Source organism: Chionomys nivalis, chromosome 8 (genome assembly GCF_950005125.1).
Source record: "Chionomys nivalis chromosome 8, mChiNiv1.1, whole genome shotgun sequence".
Classification (NCBI taxonomy): domain Eukaryota; kingdom Metazoa; phylum Chordata; class Mammalia; order Rodentia; family Cricetidae; genus Chionomys; species Chionomys nivalis.
This window is the reverse complement of record NC_080093.1, coordinates 54,597,335-54,619,959: the sequence shown is the minus strand read 5'-3', so window position 1 is coordinate 54,619,959 and position 22,625 is coordinate 54,597,335. Positions and strand designations below refer to the sequence as shown.

Below are 22,625 nucleotides of genomic sequence, written 5' to 3'. Positions count from 1 at the left end.
GGGGCCGGGGGCCGGCCTGGCCTCACGCAGCTCCGCCGGAGAGCAGGCGAACTCCGGGCGCCAACGCCCGGCTCTTATAGCCGCGCCACCCCGCGGCTGGGCGCCCGCTCGGGCCCCGCTGGCCGTTCGCCCGCGCCAATGGGCGTCTGCAGGGCCCTCGCCCCGCCCCGGGACCGCCCCCGCAACTCGAGCCACGGGGGGGGCGGGGGGGAGCGAGGGCCGGGGGCCCTGGGCACGGGGAGGTGTGCTGGGGGGGGAGTGCGTGGAGTGCGTGGTCCCGAAGTTGGGGTGGGGGGCTGGGAGCCCCAGCATGCCCACGAAATACCGGGTACACGTTCCAAAAAAATCGAGGCCCCATGTCATGTTTCCGGGGTGCCCTGTGCTGTGCGACAGGGGCGCATGGTGTGAACCAACGTGCGTGGCACCCTAGGCCTCAGTGGTAGTGAGGGAACTGTGCTCAGTTAGGGGGTTACAAAGTAGGCACAAACTGGCGGGCAGAGTTCAGGTAGCTGGGTGCTGGTTCAAGGGTCCTCACAGGGACCTACCTGCCAGACAGTGGACGGTTCCCAAGATCGGCTAGGGCGGAGCGCTCAGCCGCCACCTGCCTGAGCAAGCCTGGCGAGCTGCAAGGCACCTTGAGTAGCAGCCAGATCCCGAGCGCCCCCCGGTGCTTTGCGCAGGGTACCTGAGCAGTCTGGGGGGCCATCAGGTGTGCCACTAAGGGAAGGCTGATTTGGCTACGCCAGAGTTGGGCCCTGCGTGGGACCCAGCGCAATGTCGAAAAAAACAGGACGGGAAACATAGCTCAAGACCATACCTGTAAGCTAGAACTCACTGGAGTGCGTCTAAGCAGCGCGCCTTTGGGACCCACCCAGAATACCCGGATAAAGTCACCCCGTCCTCTGTGTGTTGAACTTGCATAGACGCGGGTTCGGCCCCAGGGGCCACCACGATAATTTGGGGGGTCTGAGGAAACTATTTCCTGAAGGGTTCAGACGATGTAAAAAGCCACTGTGATTTTTACAGAGTCAAAACCACTCATAAACCGGTGCAGCCTGCTTCCCACCACCCCGCGCCGCGCACCTCTAGGAGTGGAAGGGGCTACCACCAGCGGAAACCCGCGTGCCCGGGGCTAACCTCCGGGCCGGGCCATTAATCACTTAGTCCGCGCTCTGCGCACGCTTCCCCAAGCCTTCGACCCGCAGGGTTGGAGGCTCCAAGCCGCTGGAGAGTTCAGCGCCTCTCCCCGACTAGCTTCGCCCAACGCTCTGCCCTTCCCGCTTCCTGGCCGCCAGGCGCTTTCCCTACAATCTAGTTGTTTGCAGAGTGCATGCAAAGTGGCGCGTGTTTCGGGGGCACCCAGCCGCCAAGAAAGAAGCCATCAGCCCGCTCCCGCGTTACTCGGCAGCAGGCCTGGGGACTAGCTGCGAAGGAGCCGGGTGCCTGCAGCCGCAGAGCTGGGGCACGCGGAGCGCGCCATGGGGAGCTCACCGCAAGGCCGAAGGTCGCGTCGGGAGGCGCAGGAGGATCCGAGGAGAAGGGCCGGAGAGGCTCTGTGGAACGCAGTGGACGCTGCTGAAGGTGAGCGAGACCCCGAAGGCAGTCCCCAGTGTCCCGGGGCAACGCCCAGTCCGTTGGAAGACCCGGGGACAATGCCCAAATTTGGGGGAAACTGGGGGCAATGCCCAGTCGTTTTCCTGGACGAGGGAGCAGCACTGCCCACGTCCTGGCCGTCGGCGGTGTCCTGAGCGTGTTTTGGGCACACAGACTTTTCCAAAATCTGAGCCGCCGCCCGGACACCGTAAGAAAATGAAGAGGCCGAAACCAATGTTATGCGCAGGACAGGGGAAGCTGCCGAGAGTGGCCAGCCGAAACAATGCTCAAATTTCGGGGATCCCAAGTCAGACCCTTGTTTGATTTGCAGCCCTGTAAATGAGTGTCCCGAAGTAGGGGAACTCAAGGGAGACTCCAGAAATGGGGAAACTGGCTAATGACAAATTTGAGATTCCAGAAAAATTAGAATCCAAGTTGGGAAATTATTCTATGCAAAAACAGGGAACATTGTAATCCAGGCCTAACTTGGGGAACCCAACATCTTGGTCAGCAAGCTTGGGAAACCCACAAAATCCTAGACTAGTTTGTAGAAGTTAGAGGGTTTATAGTTGCTGTTGAGTTTAAGAAAATTCCCAACATGAAATTTGGGGAAACTTCATTTTAATTGCTTAAAATGGGGAGTAGGGATTTTAGGGATCTAGGTCAATTCTTTTTGGGGGGTGGGAGTGGAGACTAAGGTTTACCCTGAAGGCCAATAGATCTTGTAGCACCCGGGAAAAATCACCTTTATAATTTCCGTGGCCTCAAAGAAGTCCTTCAGAGAATGGGGAAATGCTGTTTAAATGTGGGCGAGTTGGGAGTGCAAGCAGTCCATTTGAGGAAGACAGAAAATCAATGTTTTTTAATATTTTAATTTCTTAGAAAGATTTCAGTTGGTCTCTTTGTTGAACAAGGGGGGAGTTTGTATGTTTTCTTGGACAATGTTTGCGTTTGGAGAAATGTACTCCAAGTTTTAGGGATCAATAAAAATTACCCAATGGATGTTGAAATCTAAATTGCGGGGAGCAGAATTAGTAGCTAGGAAAGTTGTAAGATACAGACCTTTAAAACCTAGGATTTGGGGGATCTGGGACATTTTCCACCGTGCTTTTGGGGGACCATAAAACATTGTCCAAATTTAGGGAGACTCTGGCAGGAGTCATAAATTCAACAAGGTTCATTAAAGTTTAATAAAAACCCAAACTCTTTGGAAGAAAAAAAAATCTCATTTTGTTTTGGAGTACCTGAATTTGGCCCCAGGAAAATAATTTCTGAATCTAAAGTTTCCCACTATCCCTGGAACACTTTAGGACCAACTCCTACATTTTAAAGAATAGAGATTATGAGTTCCTAAATCATAGGACCTGAGAATCAGTGTCCCAGATATGTAACTTGCAGAGATTGTGCAGGGTGACTGGAAAAAAAAAAGTTGAAATGTAAGAGGCTGTGTGGGTGCACAGCTGGCACTGCACTGGGAGATAGCAGAACCTTTCTGTGACCCAAAGCTAACTAAAGGTGTTTGGGGGCCTGGAAAACATTGCCTAATGTTTGAGGACGCTCAGCATGGGCCAACATGGGGGAGTGAGGAGAAGGGTCCAGGATGGTGCTGGACTTTGCAACTGGTGTTTGAATTAAAAAAAAAATAAATAAATTCAAATTGTTAAGCTGAAAGGACCCAGAAACTCTTAATACTTGGTGCAGAGAAAATGCTCAGAGTGTTTAAGACTGGGGACATTCCACATTCTAGTATAACGAAAAAGGCTTTGGCCAAGCGTTAATTTTGTAATCTGGTCTCTTGTGTGACCCAGAGAGACATGTATGACTTGAGAGAGCACGGAAAGCTCTTGCCACATGTGAGCACCTAGATCATTGCTTAGTCTGCTTTAGGGGCTTGAGTGAGAGCGTCTGCATTTTAAAGAACTTTAACTGTGGCCAGAAAGCTTCCAAGAGCCCTAGAAAACCCCAACCATGACCCTTGTGTGTGTGTGTGGGGGGGGGCGGCTGGGGTTCTTGTTGAGTGAGTTTTAGGGGTAATTGCTGAAAACACTCCCTCGATTTCCTGGAGTCCGGGAAATGAGAGTGTCGGCTGCTTGAGCTGCGTACATTTTTAGGGAAGGACATAGAAAGAAGGCTACAACTATGAGGGTTCCAGGAAAATTGTTAGGGAGGTCTGGGTGGGTTTCAACTTGTAAAATTGAAAAAATGGGCTTGGGGGAACAAACTACAGAATCTAGTGTATTATGTTCCACGTTAATAAAACTGGAGGGCGGGTGGCAGAAAAAGAGAGTTAGCGGGTCAGTGCTGCAGATATAAAATGATAGGGACACGGGAAAATAACCCCCCCGCGCGCCCCGTGGGTACTGCGCCTAAATGCTGTGAAACTGTCCACTCTCCAGAGTAAGAAAAATTTGTCAGAAGGACTAAGGACCCGGACTTACGTTTAAATTTTAGGGAACTGAGGTAGGAGCTTGCATATGAAACTTAAGAAACAGGAGCAAAATTGGGGGCTCAGGCCACATAATCTAATTTTGGGGAGCCAGCGGAGGCGGAATTCCCGCCTTTTGAAATGTTTGGAAATCAAGTGTCAAAAAAGAAAAAAAAAAGTTTCACTTGTGAGAACAAACACGGAATGATTTTGGAGGGCCCCCGGAAAGCAATGCTTAAATTTTGAGGCTCCCAAGGAAACAACGCCTGAGGTGCAGAGAAGCCGGCAAGTTGCTCTGGCTGCACGTACACCACAGAGAATTAGAGCTGCATTTGAGAAACTGAACTCCAAGGCGGCGAAGGACGGGGCGCCAGGATCCGCGGTGCCAGGGAACTCACACGGAGCAGGGGCGCCCTCACGGGGGAACCCGGGCGCGGTAAAGGGGCGCAAGCGAAACAGACTGGGAGCACCCGCGCCGCGGAGCGCGCGCATTTTTCGTTCTTTTGCCTGATAGTTACTCAGAGGGCTTGGGTGGCTGAGGCAAAGCCGGACGGGCATGGGCGAGGGAGGGGAACGTCGAGCAAGCAGCCGCGCGCTGCTCCCCGAGACTTCCCTGGACTCCCGGCGCCCCGTTCGACTCCCCGCCGCCCCTGCGCCCCACGCGCTCAGGCGCCGCGAGCCTAGGCGAAGCCGCGGCCAGGCGGCCGCCGGGGGCAGGCTCGTCCCTGGCTCGGTTTGGGGACCCGGAGCACCCCCAGTGGCCACCCCTGCCCCTCCCGTGTCCCGAACGCGCCGATCAGGCCTTGCCCGCTCTCTAACAATTAACAACGCAGGAATCTGTTTTGTTTGGGCAGTATGGAAAGAGGGTAAAACGTGGGGGAGCAGAGAAGAAAGTGGGGGGGGGGTGAGAGGAGCGCAGAATGACACAGTGATAGCAGTGGCCGGGTGCCAGGGCCCTCATTTCGTTTTCTCAGAAAATTTCGGCGACTAGCCTCTCAGTTCTGGCTGGGGAAAGTCCAGCTTCTTAAAGGCAAATATTAAACCCACACACAGGCTCACCGTGCTGTTGTTGGGAACAAGGCCACCCCCTCAAAGTTGGGCAATGCTGGAGGTGAAAGGCCACAATTCTAGCGGGACCTGGGTGTTGGGGTGGGGTGTTCGATAGGGGAGGTGCTGGGGAGTAGCGAAGTGGGGGAAACCCTGGAACCATGACTGTAAGCATTGCTTGTCTCTATAGTCACCCATAGAAAGACCCATAAAAGGATAGTATGGGGAGAGGATTCTCAAAGCCTGACACTGGGGAGGCAGGAGTTAATGTCCTTGGACAGGTGCGGGGACCCAGGCTGGGTGAGGCATTGCCTTCATATTAGCTTGGCAAGATTGAGAGAGCCCCCCACACCCATTTTCCACCCAGAGCATGAGGCACGTGGGGAATGTTCCCCTTTCAAATTCCAGTCCGCATCAATCACCCCCGTGTCCTATTCCAAGAACATCTGGTCTGCCCCCCCCATGCTGCCCCCCTCCCACCAACCTCTATCCCTGACTTTTCTGGCTTGCCTGCCTGTGTGCCTATAGACTTGAGGAAGCTTCCAGCTAGAAAGACTGGGGTATGATAATGCTCCCCATTCTGGAGGAATCTTGTAAATTTGGGGGGAGTGAGGAACATTTTTTTAAAAAAAGGTGTCTGTGAACACCCAGTCCTCCCAGTCCTTGTGAAGCTAGAGCAGGCTACAAGCCCTCTCCTGAGGGTCTCCTTTAGGAAGAAACTGGCTCCCAGGGGCCAGCTTAGGGCTCTCTACCTTTCCCCCACGAAGTGGCACAGGTTGGGGGATGATCAAGATACTGGGACCAGAGCCCCATTTCTGGAGTCCTGCTTTATTGCTCCTAAGGGGCATCTGAGAAGGCAGCAACCACACCAGAGGCCTGTTTCATGGCCTAATCTCCACTTTCTACCTTGCAGAGGTGCCTTGAAGAAAGCTACAGGAACACCCGGGAGACGCACTCCTGGATTTTGCCAGGTAGGGAGATGCTGGGGTCACCTTGAGTGCTCACTGAAGAGCCACCAGGGCATGCAGGCAGGGTAGGGAGGGGGCTGGGACATGCATAGTCTCTTTCTTCTACGTGGCTGTCCATAGAACCTTCACCTGGCCTTATTTAGTCAAAGTGTGGCTCAAGGGACAGGGAAGAGGCTTGTAGAGTTCCCAGTCAACCTAGGGCTCAAAAGTGCACAACCCACCCTTAGCCAGGATCAATGACAGGAGTCAGTCTCCCTCCAAGGCCCTTTCCTTTCCCCTACTCCCCGTACCCCTTACAACAGCCTTAGGATGTTATGGGTAGGGGGCTGTGGTTTTCTCTAGGCAGGGGACCCACTAGACATGAGCCCTCAGTGCACCCCCAGTCCCTGCTCTGCCCCACCACCATGACAGTCCAAGTCTTTCTGGGCTTAAAATCCTGAAGAAACTAAATACCCTTTAAGATTCAGATTCGCCCCTTAAGCCTGGCCGCACCCTTAGCCAGGGGCTCTATCTTCCTTCAGGCCTTCCTTATTTTCTCTGTCTTTTCCCAGCTCTGCTGTTGCCTAAATTTGGAAACAAGCCCAGCATTTTGCACAGCCATCTTCTCTATGAGGGTCCCTAGTATGCTCTCCCCCATGCCCTGCTGGAGGGATGACTGCTGCAGAGGCCACCACACAGAGACTCCAGACCAGGGAGACACAGGCAGTGCTCTGTGTTATCCTGCAAGCCTGGGAAGTCACCCCTGAAACCGCCAACATGAGGATTGCCCTACCTACCAATCAGCCAGATCAACACACTCAAACCCCAAAGTAAGTAAAAGTTACTGTGGGGGCATTGGAAATGGGGCAGCAGAGAAGGTCGGTGTGCTGGGATGGGGATGGACAGAGGCTAGGTCATGTTAATTCCTTTAGTGTCTGAACCATCCTTTAAAAGAAGATTTATGGCTTCCCTTTGGCATGGGCACAGCAGCCTGGAGGTGGAGTAGGAGTTCACCTGCTGGGCCCCACCTCACCAACTCTGGGAATCCTGTGCCCTTGAGGCTAAGGCACAAGGACACAGAGCCACACGCTGCCCCTTCCCCCAACCTCCGACATTCAGCCAGACACAGAGCCTTTGCCTTCCTGATCCCCAGTACCTGAACAGTGAACTGCAGGGTCACCAAGCAGCAGAGCTTACTCCGGCAGAGTCCACAGGGCTTCTGGCCCCAAGCTCTTTCTAGCTACCTCCCATCCCTATTCACGCACAGGAAGCCCATGGCCTCCAGAACACAATGGAATCAGGACACAAGCTCTCCCAAGGCCCTTCACAAGTCTCAGAATGTCTCTTTGGTCATTATTTCATTTTCTGCTCACAGTTCAGTCAGGAGGCCTGAGACTGTCATACACTTTGACAAATGGGGATAGACACAGAAAGGCCAAGCCACTGGTGCAGAGGCACTGCAGCAGCAACTGCACGGCCCGGGAAAGGGGGGGCAGGGCCCCCTGCGCCAAGCTTTCCACAGTCTCCCAATTCTTTCTAATTAACCGTTTATTTTCTTTTTCTTTCCTCAGATTCTTTCCTGATCTGGAACCTTTGCCTTTCCCTCTGGGGCTGTCTGACCCTCAGCCCTTGCCACCTTTGCCCCTACACTTCTGGGAGCACAGCTTCAAGTACCTGCAGGCTATAGAGACTGCTGGATGCCTGCTCTGCCCAAGGAGAGGCACCCTGGAGCCCACCTGAATTCCAGATACCAGCTGTGTGACTGAATAGACTTCCTAGCTTCTGCTGGCCCCTTGGCTGCAAGGGACTTTGGCTGAGCCCTGTATCTGCAGGAGTCTGGATATGACTCTTGTGCTAGAGATACCTCTGCCCTGCTGGATGTGCAATGGACACTCACCTCTGGGGAAGGACTGGGGCTGGTGGGCGGCTCCATTCAGTTCTCAGAGCGTGGGGATCTCCTGGGCCACAGGCCACAGCAGCGGGCCTCGGGGCTGGGATCACGATCCCGGGCTGCTCTGGCCGGTGGCTGCTCGGGCTTCGGCTCGGGCTTTGGCTCGGGCTTCTGCTCCGGCTTCTGCTCAGGCCTTGGCTCAGGCCTCGGCTCAGGCCTTGGCGCAGGCCTTGGTGCAGGCCTTGGTGCAGGCCTCGGCGCAGGCAGGGCAAGAGCTCTAGCCTTAGAAATTGCAGCACCCCGGAATCGCCTGGGGTCCTCCTCGTGCACAATGAGCTGGAGCTCGGTGGTGACTACTCGGCCCCTAGGAGAAGCAAAAGTCCTTGAGATTTTATCAAGAACAAGTCTTCTCTACTTGAGGCTGGCCCTCTTCCCCCCTTGCTGCTGGATGGAGAAGCCAGTGGGTCAGCTTGTCAGGGTTGCTCCCACACCCCTTCCCTTCAGCTGCCTGCCTCCCGCTTTCTAAGCAGAAGGGAGAAAGCAGTTGGTGAGAAGTCACTTTGCCAAGTTTGACAACTGCTCAGGGAGAGGCAGGAGACCCTCCTTTGGAAAGGACAAGCTGGCCCCTTTCTAATTAGGGGTGGGCTTCTGCCTTGGCATGGGTAAGGGTGCTGCACACAAAAAGGTTTCTTTGAAGGGCCGCAGCTAAAGCTATGAAATCCCTCCCACTCCTGTCCTCACACTCCCACCTTGAATGGGAACAAAAATCAAGAGGGCACATGGCTCTGCTTTAGGAAGGGCAGCGTCTGGAAAGGGTGGTAGGGGCTTCTCCAGGAAACAGCCCCGCTCCCCGTGAATGCTATAATGGGTGGATTAAGGCATCTTGGATCCCAGTTGCAGGAAAGAACACACTTTATGCACAAACAAATGTGCACCCAGGAGTACTGTTACTGCCCCAAATTTATATTTGCAGACAGGGCACGCTAGAGGGAGAGTGCATAAAGGGACTGGCCTATCAGCAGAGGAGCAACTTTTGTTTTTTAAACCCTGCTAGGGAACAGCAAGGGATAACATCCTCATGGTTCTTCTACTTATCTCTTGGTGGCAGCAGATATAGGATATAGAGAGGGAAGCTTTGCTTTTTAAATTTCATATATATATATATAAAGCGCATGTATTATGTATGTGCATTTTATGCATGTATATAACGCATACACCCCACGCTGCCCCAGAATCTCTTTCTGTCTGCACAGTTGGGATGGGGAGAGTGGAAAGGAGTGTGCACCAAGGGGAAATTTTTCACAGAGAAAAACTTCCACATTTGTGAAAACATCTGTGTACTCCTGCTGGGAAGAGCAAGAGATCTGCCTCTCCCCTTTTGCATGGTAGATTAGTGAAGGAATGGTTACTTTCCTTGTAGTTTTGTGCAGCCCTCTAAGTCCCCAGCCCGATTATCAGAAGCTGAAGTTACTCAGATCCGTCCAGTCCAGCGGCTGTTTTTCCCACTTCAGAGATCAAGATCTTAATTGCCCCAAGTCCCCAGCCCATTTACCCTTAGGAGAATATTTAAACTATAGTTTCACCCATACACAGAAGGAATGAAAAGCCAGTTAGTTACCTGTACTCTAGTCGCCTCGTAGTCCCTGAAGTTCCCGGACGGTGGATAAAGAGAACTGGGGACTCACTGGTGCCAAAGATCCTCTTCCGAAATTGCTTGGGCGATGATCTGCTGGCCGGGCCAGTACCAGCAGCCTCCGCCAAAGCAGGGGGTGCTCCGGTTGCCGTGTCCAGACACTCCACCCGGGTCGATGTTGAGGAAGAGGTGGAAGGGGACGAGGCTGAGGCTGAAGAGACGGTTAAAGGAACTTTTAGAGTGTGCATGATAACAGAGCCTCTAAAAGTGGGTCCTGCTCTCCACCACTGAGCAAGGCACCTGCTCAAATGATAACTGACACTATATCTTTGCCCCTCACCTCCTCGTCCCCTCCACGCCCAGCCCCCGGCCCCTCCAAATTTGGGAAATAATGTGCTTGCACAGTGCAGCAAAGACTTCTGGGGCAGCTGACTATGGCACTTTCCCACACTAGGGCATGGGGGCATTAAGGGGTGGGGCTTTGGCCTATGCCTGTCAAATGGAAAGACATCTATGTGGGCGTGAACATAAGCTAGAAGCACTTCCTGTTAGCTAGGGGGTGGAGACTATGTGCAGGGGGTGGGGACTGGGTAGGACTTCACTAGAGTGACACTTGGCAGTCACTTGACACCCTGGAATGTCTGTGGGCGTGGCACAGGTAAAAAGGGGGCGTGGCCTATTTAAATTAGAAGCCGGGTTCAAAATAAATATTAAAATTACTTTTAAAATGCTTCCGGTGCATCTGTGTGGTACAGCGCCATCTTGTTGTTTCATGTTTCATGGCTACTCAACTTAGAATTTTCTCTGTCATCAGTCATCTGACCTGGCCCCCTGCCCTCTGTGAGTAGTGCCAAGCACTAAACATACTGATGCAGATGGCATGTATAGTGACACTTGTTCACCCTTTTTAGGATGTTGATTGGCTGGGTTCTCACTCCTTTTTAGCCTAGCTGCAACTCCGTTCAAGGCACAGACTGAGAACTGACAGCAGCTGGTATGGGACTCAAATACAAGCATTGCCTAAAGTTTCATTTGTACTCTGAAATGTTTGACCCCTGGTTTTGAGGGAGAGCAGGAAGAGCAGAGACTCAAAAAAGAAAAGAAAAAAGAAACAAACAAAAAAAGGTGTACTCCACCAAAACCCACTAGTCTCTACCCTTTGCACTTTTGAAGTCCAGCTAATCTTTTTATCTTACTTATCTTATCAGCCCAAGCTAAGATTTAATGATTCCCTCTCCCTTTGTTGTCCAAGTCCTACCTGAACTTCTTTACTTAGTGGCAGAGATAGGCATGTTTGGGGAGAATGAGACATTCTGTAGGGGAAGATAATCAAACTTTAGAGGAATTCATATCTGATGGGGGTGACTCAACATGATACGGACATCCTTTTTCACGGGAAAAGGGCAGATGGGATTTCTCACTATGCTTGTAGATGACTCCCAAGTCATATCTGTGGTACATAGCAGAGGGCACCTCACACTTCACAAAGGTGAGGCAATTTTTTCCTCACGAAGATTCTAGCTGTGCTTTGGGGCTGGTGACCAGAAGTATGTGGCAAGTGCTGCCCTCTGTTGTCTGCTGCAGTGTGCCTGGATGATGCTAGGGCCTTCTGAGAACGTTTGGCTGGGATTTACAAGCCAGAAGTTGGCATTGGGAAGGTGAAGGCTTACTCCAAACCCATGAAGCAATTCCTTGGAAGTGCCATAAGAGGAGGTACTCTGAGAAAGTAGAAGGCCAAGGGGCTGGAGGAAAAAGGTCACAGTCAGAGAAACAGTCTTAACTTCTTCCAAATGAATCCAAGTTCTGTCCCCCGAATTCCTACCTCTGACTAGGCCCAGGGCTATTTTTATTCTACTAGGGTCTTATAACACAGAGTATTTAAGGAAGAGGAGAATGCAGGTGAAGAATGCCCATGGAGCAACTAAACCATGGTGCCACCGAGGCAGAAATAAATGGGGCACCGGGCATCAATGAGCTACAATTTGAGGGGCATGATCTTTCAGAATTATATTTCGTAGGTGTTCCATGATTGAGGGACACAGTTTATGGGACACAGGAGAAAGGGACCATAAAAGAAGAACTAATATTGGGGTACAATCATGAAGACACGGCACAGAAACAATCTACTCACTTGATATTTCGGGAGAGAAGAGTAACTTAATTCAGGGGATCTATCTGAGCTCTCATTTATGGAAAAGAGAGCTGAGGTACCCCTAGAAATGCTGAGCATCTACTTGGCCTTGCTGGACTGCTAAAGTGGCCTCATGCTGACATCTAGTGGCCACATCTGCAATTACAACGCACAATTTAAAGTTCTTAACTGCAGGAATTTGGGGGTACTCAGGGAGGCGAACTGGTGATAGGTGACACTATGACTCTTTCACCCTACAGAGAGACCTTCTGTAACATCAGGGTATGAGTGAGTTCTGTAGCCTTGTACTTGGATTTTTTTTTTTTTTGGTCTCTCAGGCATTTTTTTCTTTGCTTATCTTCCTGTTCTAGGACTTAGGAGCACCCCAAATTACATAAACTCCAAACAACTTGAATCATCCACTTAGTTCTATAAAAACTATGTCATATTTATATTAAAAATAAATTTATTATGAACTCTTTCTAGGCATAATCCCAGGATCCCAGATAAGAAGTGGGGACCCTAGGGAGTACTAGGGTGGGCTAAATTTTGTTCTTAATTCCCCTTGGCAGCCAGGCGGTGGTGGCGCACGCCTTTAATCCCAGCACTTGGGAGGCAGAGGCAGGTGAATCTCTGTGAGTTCGAGACCAGCCTGGTCTGCAAAAGCTAGTTCCAGGACAGGCTCCAAAGCCACAGAGAAACCCTGTCTCGAAAAACCAAAAAAAAAAAAAAAATTCCTCTTGGCAGCCCCACCATCTTGCATCTGTAAAGGGAATTTGCAAACCTGGCTTAAGCTCGACATCTGGTGGCCATTTAAGAAATTACACTGAAGCTTCAGAAAACCTCTCCCCACAATCATAATTACAGGGTGCTTTATGAAGCCTTGGGAATGGAGAGAAGAGGGCAGGTGTCAGGGCTGGGGATGTCATGCAGTGGTAGAGTATCTTGCAAGCAGGAGGCCATGATTCAATCCATAACACAGAAAAAAATCTCCTCTTAATCTACCTAACTGTCCTTAACCCTGCACATTGACTTCCTCCCCTTGGTGGACAGGCAGGAAAGGGCCACCTTCTCAAAAGGTACAAGACCATAGCTGAGAACCCAGGAAACCTTGTGCTCGGGGATGAGGGGCACATTCTATATACTCATTGAGTATCACACAGGAATAGACCGGGTCCAACGGACTGGTGACTGCCAAGGTTCAAATACCTAGTCTGCTCATTACTTTGGGCAATCTACCTTGAGCTTCCGTTTTCCCTCCTGACCTCACAGGTTGTTTCTGGAACCATGTGGAACTATAGCTGAAACAATCCAGAGCCCATGGCTGTGAGAGACCTGCTTATAACAGCTCTTCTACCTGTTCAGACAAAACTTTACTCAAGGTGGGACTCTGGGATTTGGAGTGGAACACTGGCTAGAGCTGCCTTAAGAACTGAGTTAGGACTTAAGAAAACTGCAAAAACCTTCTTGTCCCAACATACACAGTGGACCTCAGGACCAGAGCATCCCTCGTCTGCAGCGTGGCCCTGCTGGTCATGACCAGAGCATCCCTCGTCTGCAACATGGCCCTGCTGGTCATGACCAGAGCATCCCTCGTCTGCAGCGTGGCCCTGCTGGTCAGGACCAGAGCATCCCTCGTCTGCAGCGTGGCCCTGCTGGTCAGGACCAGAGCATCCCTCGTCTGCAGCGTGGCCCTGCTGGTCATGACCAGAGCATCCCTCGTCTGCAACGTGGCCCTGCTGGTCAGGACCAGAGCATCCCTCGTCTGCAACGTGGCCCTGCTGGTCATGACCAGAGCATCCTCGTCTGCAGGATGGCTCTGCTGGTCAGGACCAGAGCATCCTCCTCTGCAGCATGGCCCTGCTGGTCAGGACCAGAGCATCCCTCGTCTGCAACATGGCCCTGCTGGTCAGGACCAGAGCATCCCTCGTCTGCAGCGTGGCCATTCTGGTCAGGACCAGAGCATCCCTCGTCTGCAGCGTGGCCATTCTGGTCAGGACCAGAGCATCCCTCGTCTGCAGCGTGGCCATTCTGGTCAGGACCAGAGCATCCCTTGTCTGCAGCATGGCCCTGCTGGTCAGGACCAGAGGACTCCTTCGTCTGCAGTGTGGCCATTCTGGCCAGGACCAGAGCATCCCTCGTCTGCAGCGTGGCCCTGTTCGTCAGGACCAGAGCATCCCCCGTCTGCAGCGTGGCCATTCTGCTCAAGACCAGAGCATCCCTCGTCTGCAGTGTGGCCCTTCTGGTCAGGACCAGAGCATCCCTCATCTGCAGCGTGGCCCTTTTGGTCAGGACAAGAGCATCCCTTGTCTGCAGCGTGGCCCTGCTGGTCAGGACCAGAGGACTCCTTCATCTGCAGTGTGGCATTGCTGGTCAGAACCAGAACATCCCTCGTCTGCAGTGTGGCCCTCCTAGTCAGGACCAGAGCATCCCTCGTCTGCAGCATGGCCCTCCTGGTCAGGACCAGAGCATCCCTCGTCTGCAGCGTGGCCATTCTGGTCAGGACCAGAGCATCCCTCGTCTGCAGCGTGGCCCTCCTGGTCAGGACCAGAGCATCCCTCGTCTGCAGCGTGGCCCTCCTGGTCAGGACCAGAGCATCCCTCGTCTGCAGCATGGCCCTGCTGGTCATGACCAGAGCATCCCTCGTCTGCAGCGTGGCCCTCCTGGTCAGGACCAGAGCATCCCTCGTCTGCAGCGTGGCCCTCCTGGTCAGGACCAGAGCATCCCTTGTCTGCAGCATGGCCCTGCTGGTCATGACCAGAGCATCCCTCGTCTGCACCATGGCACTGTTGGTCTTTCCCAAGATCTTGCTCTTGGCTAAACCCTTTCTCCCTGATCTACTCTAAGATGAGTATAGGGCTCCAACCTCCATCCCTGGAGACAGGATCCTGCATAAGCTCCCAGTCATGTCACCATGGCTATGCGGGGAACACATGCAGGAAGTACACCAGCTTCCTTTTCTCCACAAAACCCACATGGGAGCCAGTGTCATCTCCAGGAGATGAAAGCCAGAGACTCCCAGGTCCGAGACATAATCTTCCATCTCTCTGACCCACTAGCTCTCATGATTTAGCCCACTGACCCAAGGAGGCTGAGGGTGAAAGGGGAGACAAGAATCTCTTCTTATACTCACAAGATACACATTTTGTATGATTTGTAGCTGTAGCCACCCCTTGTTTATGTCATGGCCAGCCCATATGCTAAGTCTTAGGGAAGAGCATAAACCCAATAGTGGCTTTTAGCTGTGCCTCGCCAGGACTATGGAGAGGCCATAGTGGACCTGTCTCAAGGCTATGAACTAGAGCATGGACATTGCTTCAGAAGGCCTTCCCACCACTCATTTCCTCCTTGCTTTTAGGGTCTGACTATGCAACTGGAGCCGGGATATGGGGATCTTCCCCTTGCTGACTCTCTGTCCACTCTTCTTCCAAATTCAGCCACCCTTCCCATCTCCTTTTCTATATCTGGGTCCAGGTGGAGGCATTTCACCTTCTGCCAGTTCCCTAGCTCTGCCAATTCAAGTTGTTCTTGGTCCTCAGAAGTCAGACCTGGAGAAGCAATCAGCAGAGCACAGATTTGAGTGCCTCAGTGTTCCCCTGGTTCCCAGGCCCGTTCTCACTACTTCTGAGTTCCCAGATGTTGCTCACCCATGTTGAGGACCTGTGTCCCAGAGATGCTACAAAGAATCTTCCAGGTCCCCAGCAGCCCAGGTCACAGTGGGTCTTAGGGATGGACAGGAGACTAGAGACCCAGCTGGAGTAGGACTCAGTTCTGAAGCCACAGTGGCCTTTGAAGAGCAGAGGGGGAGTGCCAGGGCCTCAGCATGAACAGCCACAAGCTGGCAGGGCTGAGAGCTCCCACTCTGTTGTCCACAAACACAGATGGGCTGGGAGAGTCAGAGGGAGGTCCTGGTGGAATGTGGGTCATTGTCAGCTGTATGATTCTAAAGGCTCCTCAGGACTGCGGGGAATGAGTCCTGATGGAAACACGAGGGTCTGTGGATGTCTAGGTTTGGCAACTTTAAGACCTACTTCTGCCACTGGCAAAGTACAAGGTATGTCTGGGAGATAGTCCACAGATGGGAGTCACACATGGCCTTTGGGACTTGACTGGCCCAGCCAACCCGAGTCAGTAACCTTGACCCTGAATCTGGATCTAGTCACTTTGAACATATGAAGGAAGCACTGGATGGGTGTTACAACAGTGTGACAGCTCTTAGGCTGAGGAGCCCTGGTTTAGGTCCTCCTTGGAGTCAGAGGCTTGTTGGTAACCCCATGTCTTAGTCCAGGCCCGGATTCAAGAGTCAGCCTCAGGGGTCTGCAGCTCAGCGGCAGGGTTCTGGCTACCTACACCAGAAGGGTGGCAGGTGAAGTGTTTGTACCAAGGTGTGTGTATGTGTGTGTGGGGGGGAGAGGGTGGGCTACCTGGGGGCCAGGCAGTGAGCCAGTGACTCCAAGTGGACTGGCTCAACGCCACTGGGTGACTTGGCTCCAGCACAGCACGACTAGACCACACGGGGCCGCCTCCACAGCTTCACTTTCGAAGGAATCTGCCTGGCTGTTCTGTGGCCGGGCCAGAAACAATAGTGGGTGGGTGGGGGGGAATGACACTGAATCCAGGCTGCTCTTCAGCTCTCAGACCCCTGGCCACGCCACCCCCGGCATTCTTTTCAAAATTGACCTTCCCTTCCTCTCAGCACTGGGCGGAAGGTAGACATGGGAAAGGGTTGACGCTGTCCCAGATGGGCTCTGTTGAGGCATCCTGCACCCTGGGGTCCCTATAGACCCAACTTCTTGTGCAAACCAGGTTTGGCCTTCCAGCTCATGCGCCTAAGAAAACTCCAAGAAGAGCAAGGTACAGACCACTGTCTCTTCTGACCACTGGGGCACTTCTCAGTGCCCCCTAGGGCTTTGAAGAACTACCACCAAGGTCCTACCCGGAAACAGTTAGTCTGCACCCCCGGCCTGTTTGCTTAGCCGTTATGTGAGAAGTTGCATGGATTACCCCTACACTCTCCTCTCGGCAGCTGCAATTCTAGGCAGGCAGTAGACAACTCTAACCTAAGACAGTCCAGGAATACTGCAGACACCTACCTGGGCATTTGTTCATCTGCTCCATGGGCATCTAGGACGCTTAGACCCCAAAGGCCACACCCAGCATGATCAGACACCTTCTCTGCTTCTCAAGCCTCCTACCCTCCAGAGTCCAGAGCAGCCAGTCCCTTGGGAAACCCCTTTGTCCCTGTGCGTGAAGGGAGCAAAGGGAGAAACTGCAGTCACTAGAAGGGCTTATGGTAGGGCCTTTGGACTTGGAGCGCCTCAAAAGCAAGGCTCTGGTGCCCTCTGTTGGACACTTCTATAACTAGCCATTTCTGACTATATTGTCCAGAATTCACAAACGTCTACCTCAAAACACTGAGGGACAACTGATTTGAGTCTGTGGGAAGACTCCTCAGGGGTCTCCTCCACTCACAATTAGGCCAGAGACCTACAAGCCAGTGTTTGGGGCTGCCTAGTGGTAACTTTTCTGGGCAGGCTGACTTAAGAGCAACCTGGTTCTGTGGAGCTTCCCAGCCCTTGGCCTCAGAGGGAAAAAGTGGACCTCAGCATCCCTGAATCCACATTTCATGTCACTCAGGGTCTCTTTTAGCCCTGGAGAACATGATCACAGTAAACATTTATTGATAACATAAGAAGGCAAAGACCGTCTCTGGGGCTGGGCTAAGGTGCCAGGTCATCTGTGCCAGGAGACAGTTCGACCTTGTGGAGCCAACCTGAAGGCAGCTACATTGGCAGATCATTTGAGGTGCCTGGAGACCTGTATTGTGAGTGCACAGCAAAAGAGTGGCTTCCCTGGCTCCAGGCCTCAGCCACCCTGTGTGTAACATTGGTTTGAGTCCCTCCATCCCACATACATGGAGCCGAACCACCTGATTAGACCAGGCAAGAGTACAACACGGCTATAATGGCTGTCCTTGCTAATAATCTAAAAGATCCTGGACCCCCATATGGTAGGCGGAGGTGATGCGGGGCCCCAGCAAGGTTGGGGGTTGTTAGGGAGCAGGTCCCCATACAGCCCCAATTCCAACACCAAAGTGACAGGCATAGCTTGAAGAAAACGTTTATCGTGGTGAGCCCTGTGGACAAGGGGAGTCTTGGTTCCAGGGGCAGGCAGGAGCCTCTGTGCTGCAGGCTCTTGTGTGCCTGGAAGTGGCTGAGTGAGGCAAGGTCAGCAGGAGCACCTGAGGCAGGTCTATGAATGACCTACATGGGGCAACCCAGGGGCTTATGGGAACCTCCGAAGTCCTCTGCTGGCATCTCTGGGGTTAGCACTCAGTGTGGTGCCAATCAAAGGCCGAGTCTGATCCAACCTCTGCTCCCTGGGCACTGAGCCACTTTGGGTGACTGCTTTTTGTCCCCTGGAGGGCTTCAGAGGCAGCACACACCGGTCTGTAGTATTCTACCTCTTCTCCTCTTCAAGGCCAAGAAGGAGAGCCCAAAACCAAAGTTTCAGGAGGCCCCAGGAAACCAGGAAGGTGAGGATTGCCTCAGCCTGGGAAGGTTAAGGGTTCTGGGGGCAACCTGCTTCTCCCTTGAGGCCTGGTCAAAGGCCCCAGGAGTGAAGCCAAAGACAGGAATTCTGATATCTGGGCCATACTTCTGAACTCCCAGAACCCATAGCAAGAGTCTCCTGCATATTGGGCAAAGCTGGGCTTGTCCCACAGGTCCAAGGACCCCAAGACTCTTGTTCCCGTCACCCCTGACTCATATGTGCTCTAGAGAGTTTGTAGCACCTGAATGGTGGGGTGCCACATCTGTCCATCCACCCAAGGCCCAGGCAACCATGGCCGATGGCTTTCTGGATGCTCAAGAGATTCCCCCTCCCAACCAGTCTACTTCCTGTTTCTGCTTCTGCTCTTGCTCTGTAGAGACTCACATACCTCCACTCAGGCCGAGTGCCCATCTCAGACTATGCTAACTGACCGCTGGGGTGTTCTCCTAGAAGAATCACAGCCACCTCCCTCTCTCCTCTTCCAGGCTCTGTGTCCAGCCATCCACCCTCCCGTTCAGTTATGGCCCCTTTTTCAGGAGCAGGGCTTGCAAGGGGCCTATGACATTTCTCTAGGTAGGGGTGTGGTATTGTCACAAAGAGGAGGTGACTGGAAAGGGGTCCTCAGGGATGCTCTAAAAGTTTCAGCAAGAAGCTTCCATGTCTAGCTCAGAGCCCTGTCACTCTGGCCCTGGGTCCAGCTCTCAGGGAGACACAGATTGGTTTGGCTAGGGTAGCTGGTAGGTCAGCCAGCCCTTTGGGGTGACCAGGGTCACTAAGCTCTCCTCTGCCTGACAGGTGCCACCCAATCTGTGTTCAGCGGGTGCTGGAGAGAGAGAGAGAGAGAGAGAGAGAGAGAGAGAGAGAGAGAGAGGTAGAGAGAGAGGTATGCTTTGTGTTGAGATTTCCCCAAAGACCTAGATGTTATGTGGCCTTTCCTTAGGACCGAGGATTTTCCTAGAAGGATTTCTAGGCAGTCAGGTTCAAGGAATCTGGTGAGAGACCCTACTTAGAGGCTGAGAAGTGACAGGAGATCCCAGGCCTAGGCCTTGTATCATCTGGCTCCCTCATGGCCCACATTGCCTAGAACTCACTACTGGGTCACTCCTGAGCCCTGGGGGTTCTGAGGCTCATCCCTATGGAATACCTCTCCTGTCCAGAGCACTAAGGGTGGCTTGGAGTGTCTGAGAGGGGCTGGGGATGTTCTCTGTCTAAGAACTAAGCACCCCGAGAAAGGTTTCCATAGCCTTACATTCCCAAGCCCAGTTTCTGGTCCTTGGGGACTCCATCTAAAATAGCTCTGGAAACAGAACTCAGGAAAGCTAGCTAGAAGCTTTTGTTAGAATATTCTGATCCTCTTTCTTTTAAAAGTTTTCTGGGGCCCTTGAAGTTCCAGGGCTACGAGGCAATGAAGCACCAGTTCTTAGCTGCCATCTGCGCTGTCTAAAGACTCCTAGATCTTCTCTATTCAGCCAGCACAACGCAGAGTAAGGGCTATAGGTTACCTGAAAGTGTGGACCACTTTGGGGAGGGAATTGTCTATGTTCCAGTGTGGACACCTGTGGTTGCCCGGGGAGCCAAGAAGAAACTGGGAGTGCAGAAAGCCCAGAAGAGAGAGTCTTGGGGAGATCCTTTAGGAGCCATCATGGTCAGGCAGGTGAAGCTGGGGCCACCCCAGACATCCCCGCTCACATCCTACACACACACACACACACACACACACACACAAAACTTGTAATGCTCCTTCAGAGGTTTTATTCATTGCAGGAAAGTGAGGAAGCAGGCTGGGTGGCGGCGGGGTCTAGTTGCAGTAGTTCTCCAGCTGGTAGAGCGAGCAGATGCTGGTGCAACACTGATCCACAATGCCGCGCTTCTGCTGGGCTACCTCCAGCGCCAAGGTCTGGAGGTCGCCTGCTCCGGGGCCCCCACCCAGCTCCAGTTGTGCCACTGCCAGGGAGGCAGTGTCAGGGCAGGCCGGAGCATCAGCAGCACAGAAACAAAGAAACACAGGACAATCCAATTAGGAGCAGTGGAGCAGCCCCCTGCCTACCCCAGGCTTTCTCCCACCTTGTCCCCTGCTAAGTCAGTGTAGGTGGCATTGATTGCATGTATGTGGGCCAAGTCATTGGGCATGGACGCAAGGAGCTCCAAAGGCTACACACCCTGCCACCATCCCCCAATCAGTGAAGTGCTTTATGGGGGCCCAAAATAGGCGCCTATCCCAGGGCCTACTCATATGTCTCCAGAACCTAGGAGCCTTAAGGCAGGATCCTCATTTATTCCTGGCAGCTGCCGTATTTACTTATGTCCAGCTGCTCATGAAAGTGTGCGCCCACCTTCCCCCCAGTTACCCTGATACCCCCACTTTCCCCCTCCCAGTTACCCTGAGACCCTCTACACCCAGGACACAATCTGTGAGGTCTTGAGGGTAAAGAAAACCAGGGTGATAAGCACTGGGGACAGAATTTAGGGGCTGAGCTCACCTTGTGGGTCCTCTACTCCACGTCGCGACTTGGGTGTGTAGAAGAAGCCACGTTCCCCACATACCAAGTAGAGCGCCTCCACAAGGTGAGAACCACAAAGGTGCTGGTTGACAAAAGCCTGGGCAGGGTTGGGCTCCCAGAGGACCAGCAGGGCCAGCAGGGGCAGAAGGCGCATCCACAGGGCCATGATGGGTCGATGACCTGGAAGATAGGCAGGGTTGAGACTAGCAAAAGGCTCATCAAAGAGAGGAGCCCAGCACATCTTCCCTTACGTACGGGGAGTCTTGGCCGTGGAGTCAGGTCAAATAAGGAGAGTACGTACCTGCTTGCTGATGGCCTCTGATTGTAGCTGGTCAAGTAGGACTGGGGGCTACTGGGTCCCCACTAGTTTTATAGTTGAAAGCCCCTCCCCTCTGCCCCCTGGACTCTGGTGTTCAGCCCATTAAGGTCTCCCTGGGGTGGCTCGGCAGATGGCCAGAGGGGCTGAAGCTGCAGTTTCTGAACACTTTCCTGGTGCTGGGTCTGCAGAAAGTTCTCCTTGGACGTCAACACCTCTACTTAGCCCTAGGGTAATTAGAGTCTTAACAAGGGGCAGGGTGGCCTAATGATCCACTTCACAGCAGGGGGCATTGCCCCAGCTAGATTTAGGCCTTCTTTGGCCTTGACTGAGCAATTTCCACATCATTTCCCCAGGGAGCTGGAGCTGTTGGGGACCTGATATCTCTGTCCCTTGGACTGTTTCACAGTTCCCATTGGTAGCTAGGTCCTTAGCTCAGCTGAGAACTCCTGCTCACCCACAGAGGTAGGAAGAAAGCAGAATTCAGGCAGCAAGATGCTTGTTGGTCCCTTCCCCTCTGTCTCTCCTTTCACAAACCCATAGACCACTCAGGGGTTAACTGTACTGAAGACCTGTGGTACACCTTGCTATCCTAATACCCCAAGACAAGCACCCGAAGGCCAGCAGGTTGCCACCAGAGAACATGCTTCAGAACTCAGAGTCTCTGCCTCCATCTCTTAGTGCAGGCTCTACCCTAGCTACAAAACCCTTCTCAGACTCGACTTGGAGTGGTTGGGGGTTCCTTGACCCCTCCTGTCCCTGATTTGGGACTGTCTTGTTCCCCGGCCAACCAGCAAAAAACCTTGGTGTAGCCGCATGAGCTAGACTCTACCTTATGCAGGGCTTTATAGCCACTAGACTAGAGCTGTGAGCCACTTACTCCCTGCTCCCTATCCCCCGAGAAGTGCTGCAGCCATTCATACTCTGGGTATCTGGGACACTCCAGTGGACCCACTGGAGCAGGGGAGATGTGGGTACCTCAAGAGGAGTGAAAGCAAGAACAGGGCTGGGGCAGTGGGGGAGGGGTGTCATCAGGACCATAGAGAGGCTAGAGAGTCTTGTTGAGGGTCTCACTGGGGCTCCAACTTCCCAAGGAGAATTTTCTTTTGGCAAAAGAGTCCTGTGGTATAGCTAGGCTTGTCTTAAATTCACAACCTCCTTGTCTCATCCTCCCAAGTTCTGATACTCAGGTATGTATCACCTCTTCTGGCTCTCCTTGGAACTTTAAAAAGGCTTGGTTTTTCTGTGACATTTAAACCCTTTCTGGGGTTTCAGTAACACACAGGGACAACCCTGAGCATGCTTGCAGGGCTTTAAGCCCTCCACAGGCCCATCATAGGTGCTCAAACCTCTCCAGGGTTTCCATGGGGATCACAGCTGACTTGAGTCTCAAAGGAGTTCATGAACATGCCAACACTACAATGGGCTTACCCCACCCCAAGGTTGCGGCAGGGTTCACTGCCTAGTTCAGGGTTTCCCTGTGACTTAAGGCCTTCCTTAGGGCCTCACATGGCTCAGCATCCACTCCCTGTGAAGGTGTCAGTGTGGCTCTGGGCCTTCCCTAGAGCATCAACAGAACAAATGTCTTC

General features: G+C 52.9%; 1 protein-coding gene across 1 annotated transcript; it reads right to left on the bottom strand.

The window, feature by feature from the left end:
• Nucleotides 1-20,017: 20,017 nt before the first annotated feature.
• On the bottom strand, nucleotides 20,018-20,886 carry Ins (insulin). The gene is made up of 2 exons (XM_057779943.1): nucleotides 20,700-20,886; nucleotides 20,018-20,163 (listed from the first exon to the last, which is right to left on the bottom strand). The coding sequence occupies exons 1-2, from the start codon at nucleotides 20,884-20,886 to the stop codon at nucleotides 20,018-20,020; spliced, it is 333 nt and encodes a 110-aa protein (XP_057635926.1).
• Between the last annotated feature and the right edge of the window lie 1,739 nt (nucleotides 20,887-22,625).

Bases quoted from the DNA above. Each gene is read 5' to 3' on its own strand.
- Ins (XM_057779943.1), bottom strand. From the start codon at position 20,886: ATGGCCCTGTGGATGCGCCTTCTGCCCCTGCTGGCCCTGCTGGTCCTC. The intron at 20,164-20,699 runs GTGAGCTCAGCC...CCTCCCTGGCAG, and splicing joins TGGAGTAGAGGACCCACAAG to TGGCACAACTGGAGCTGGGT.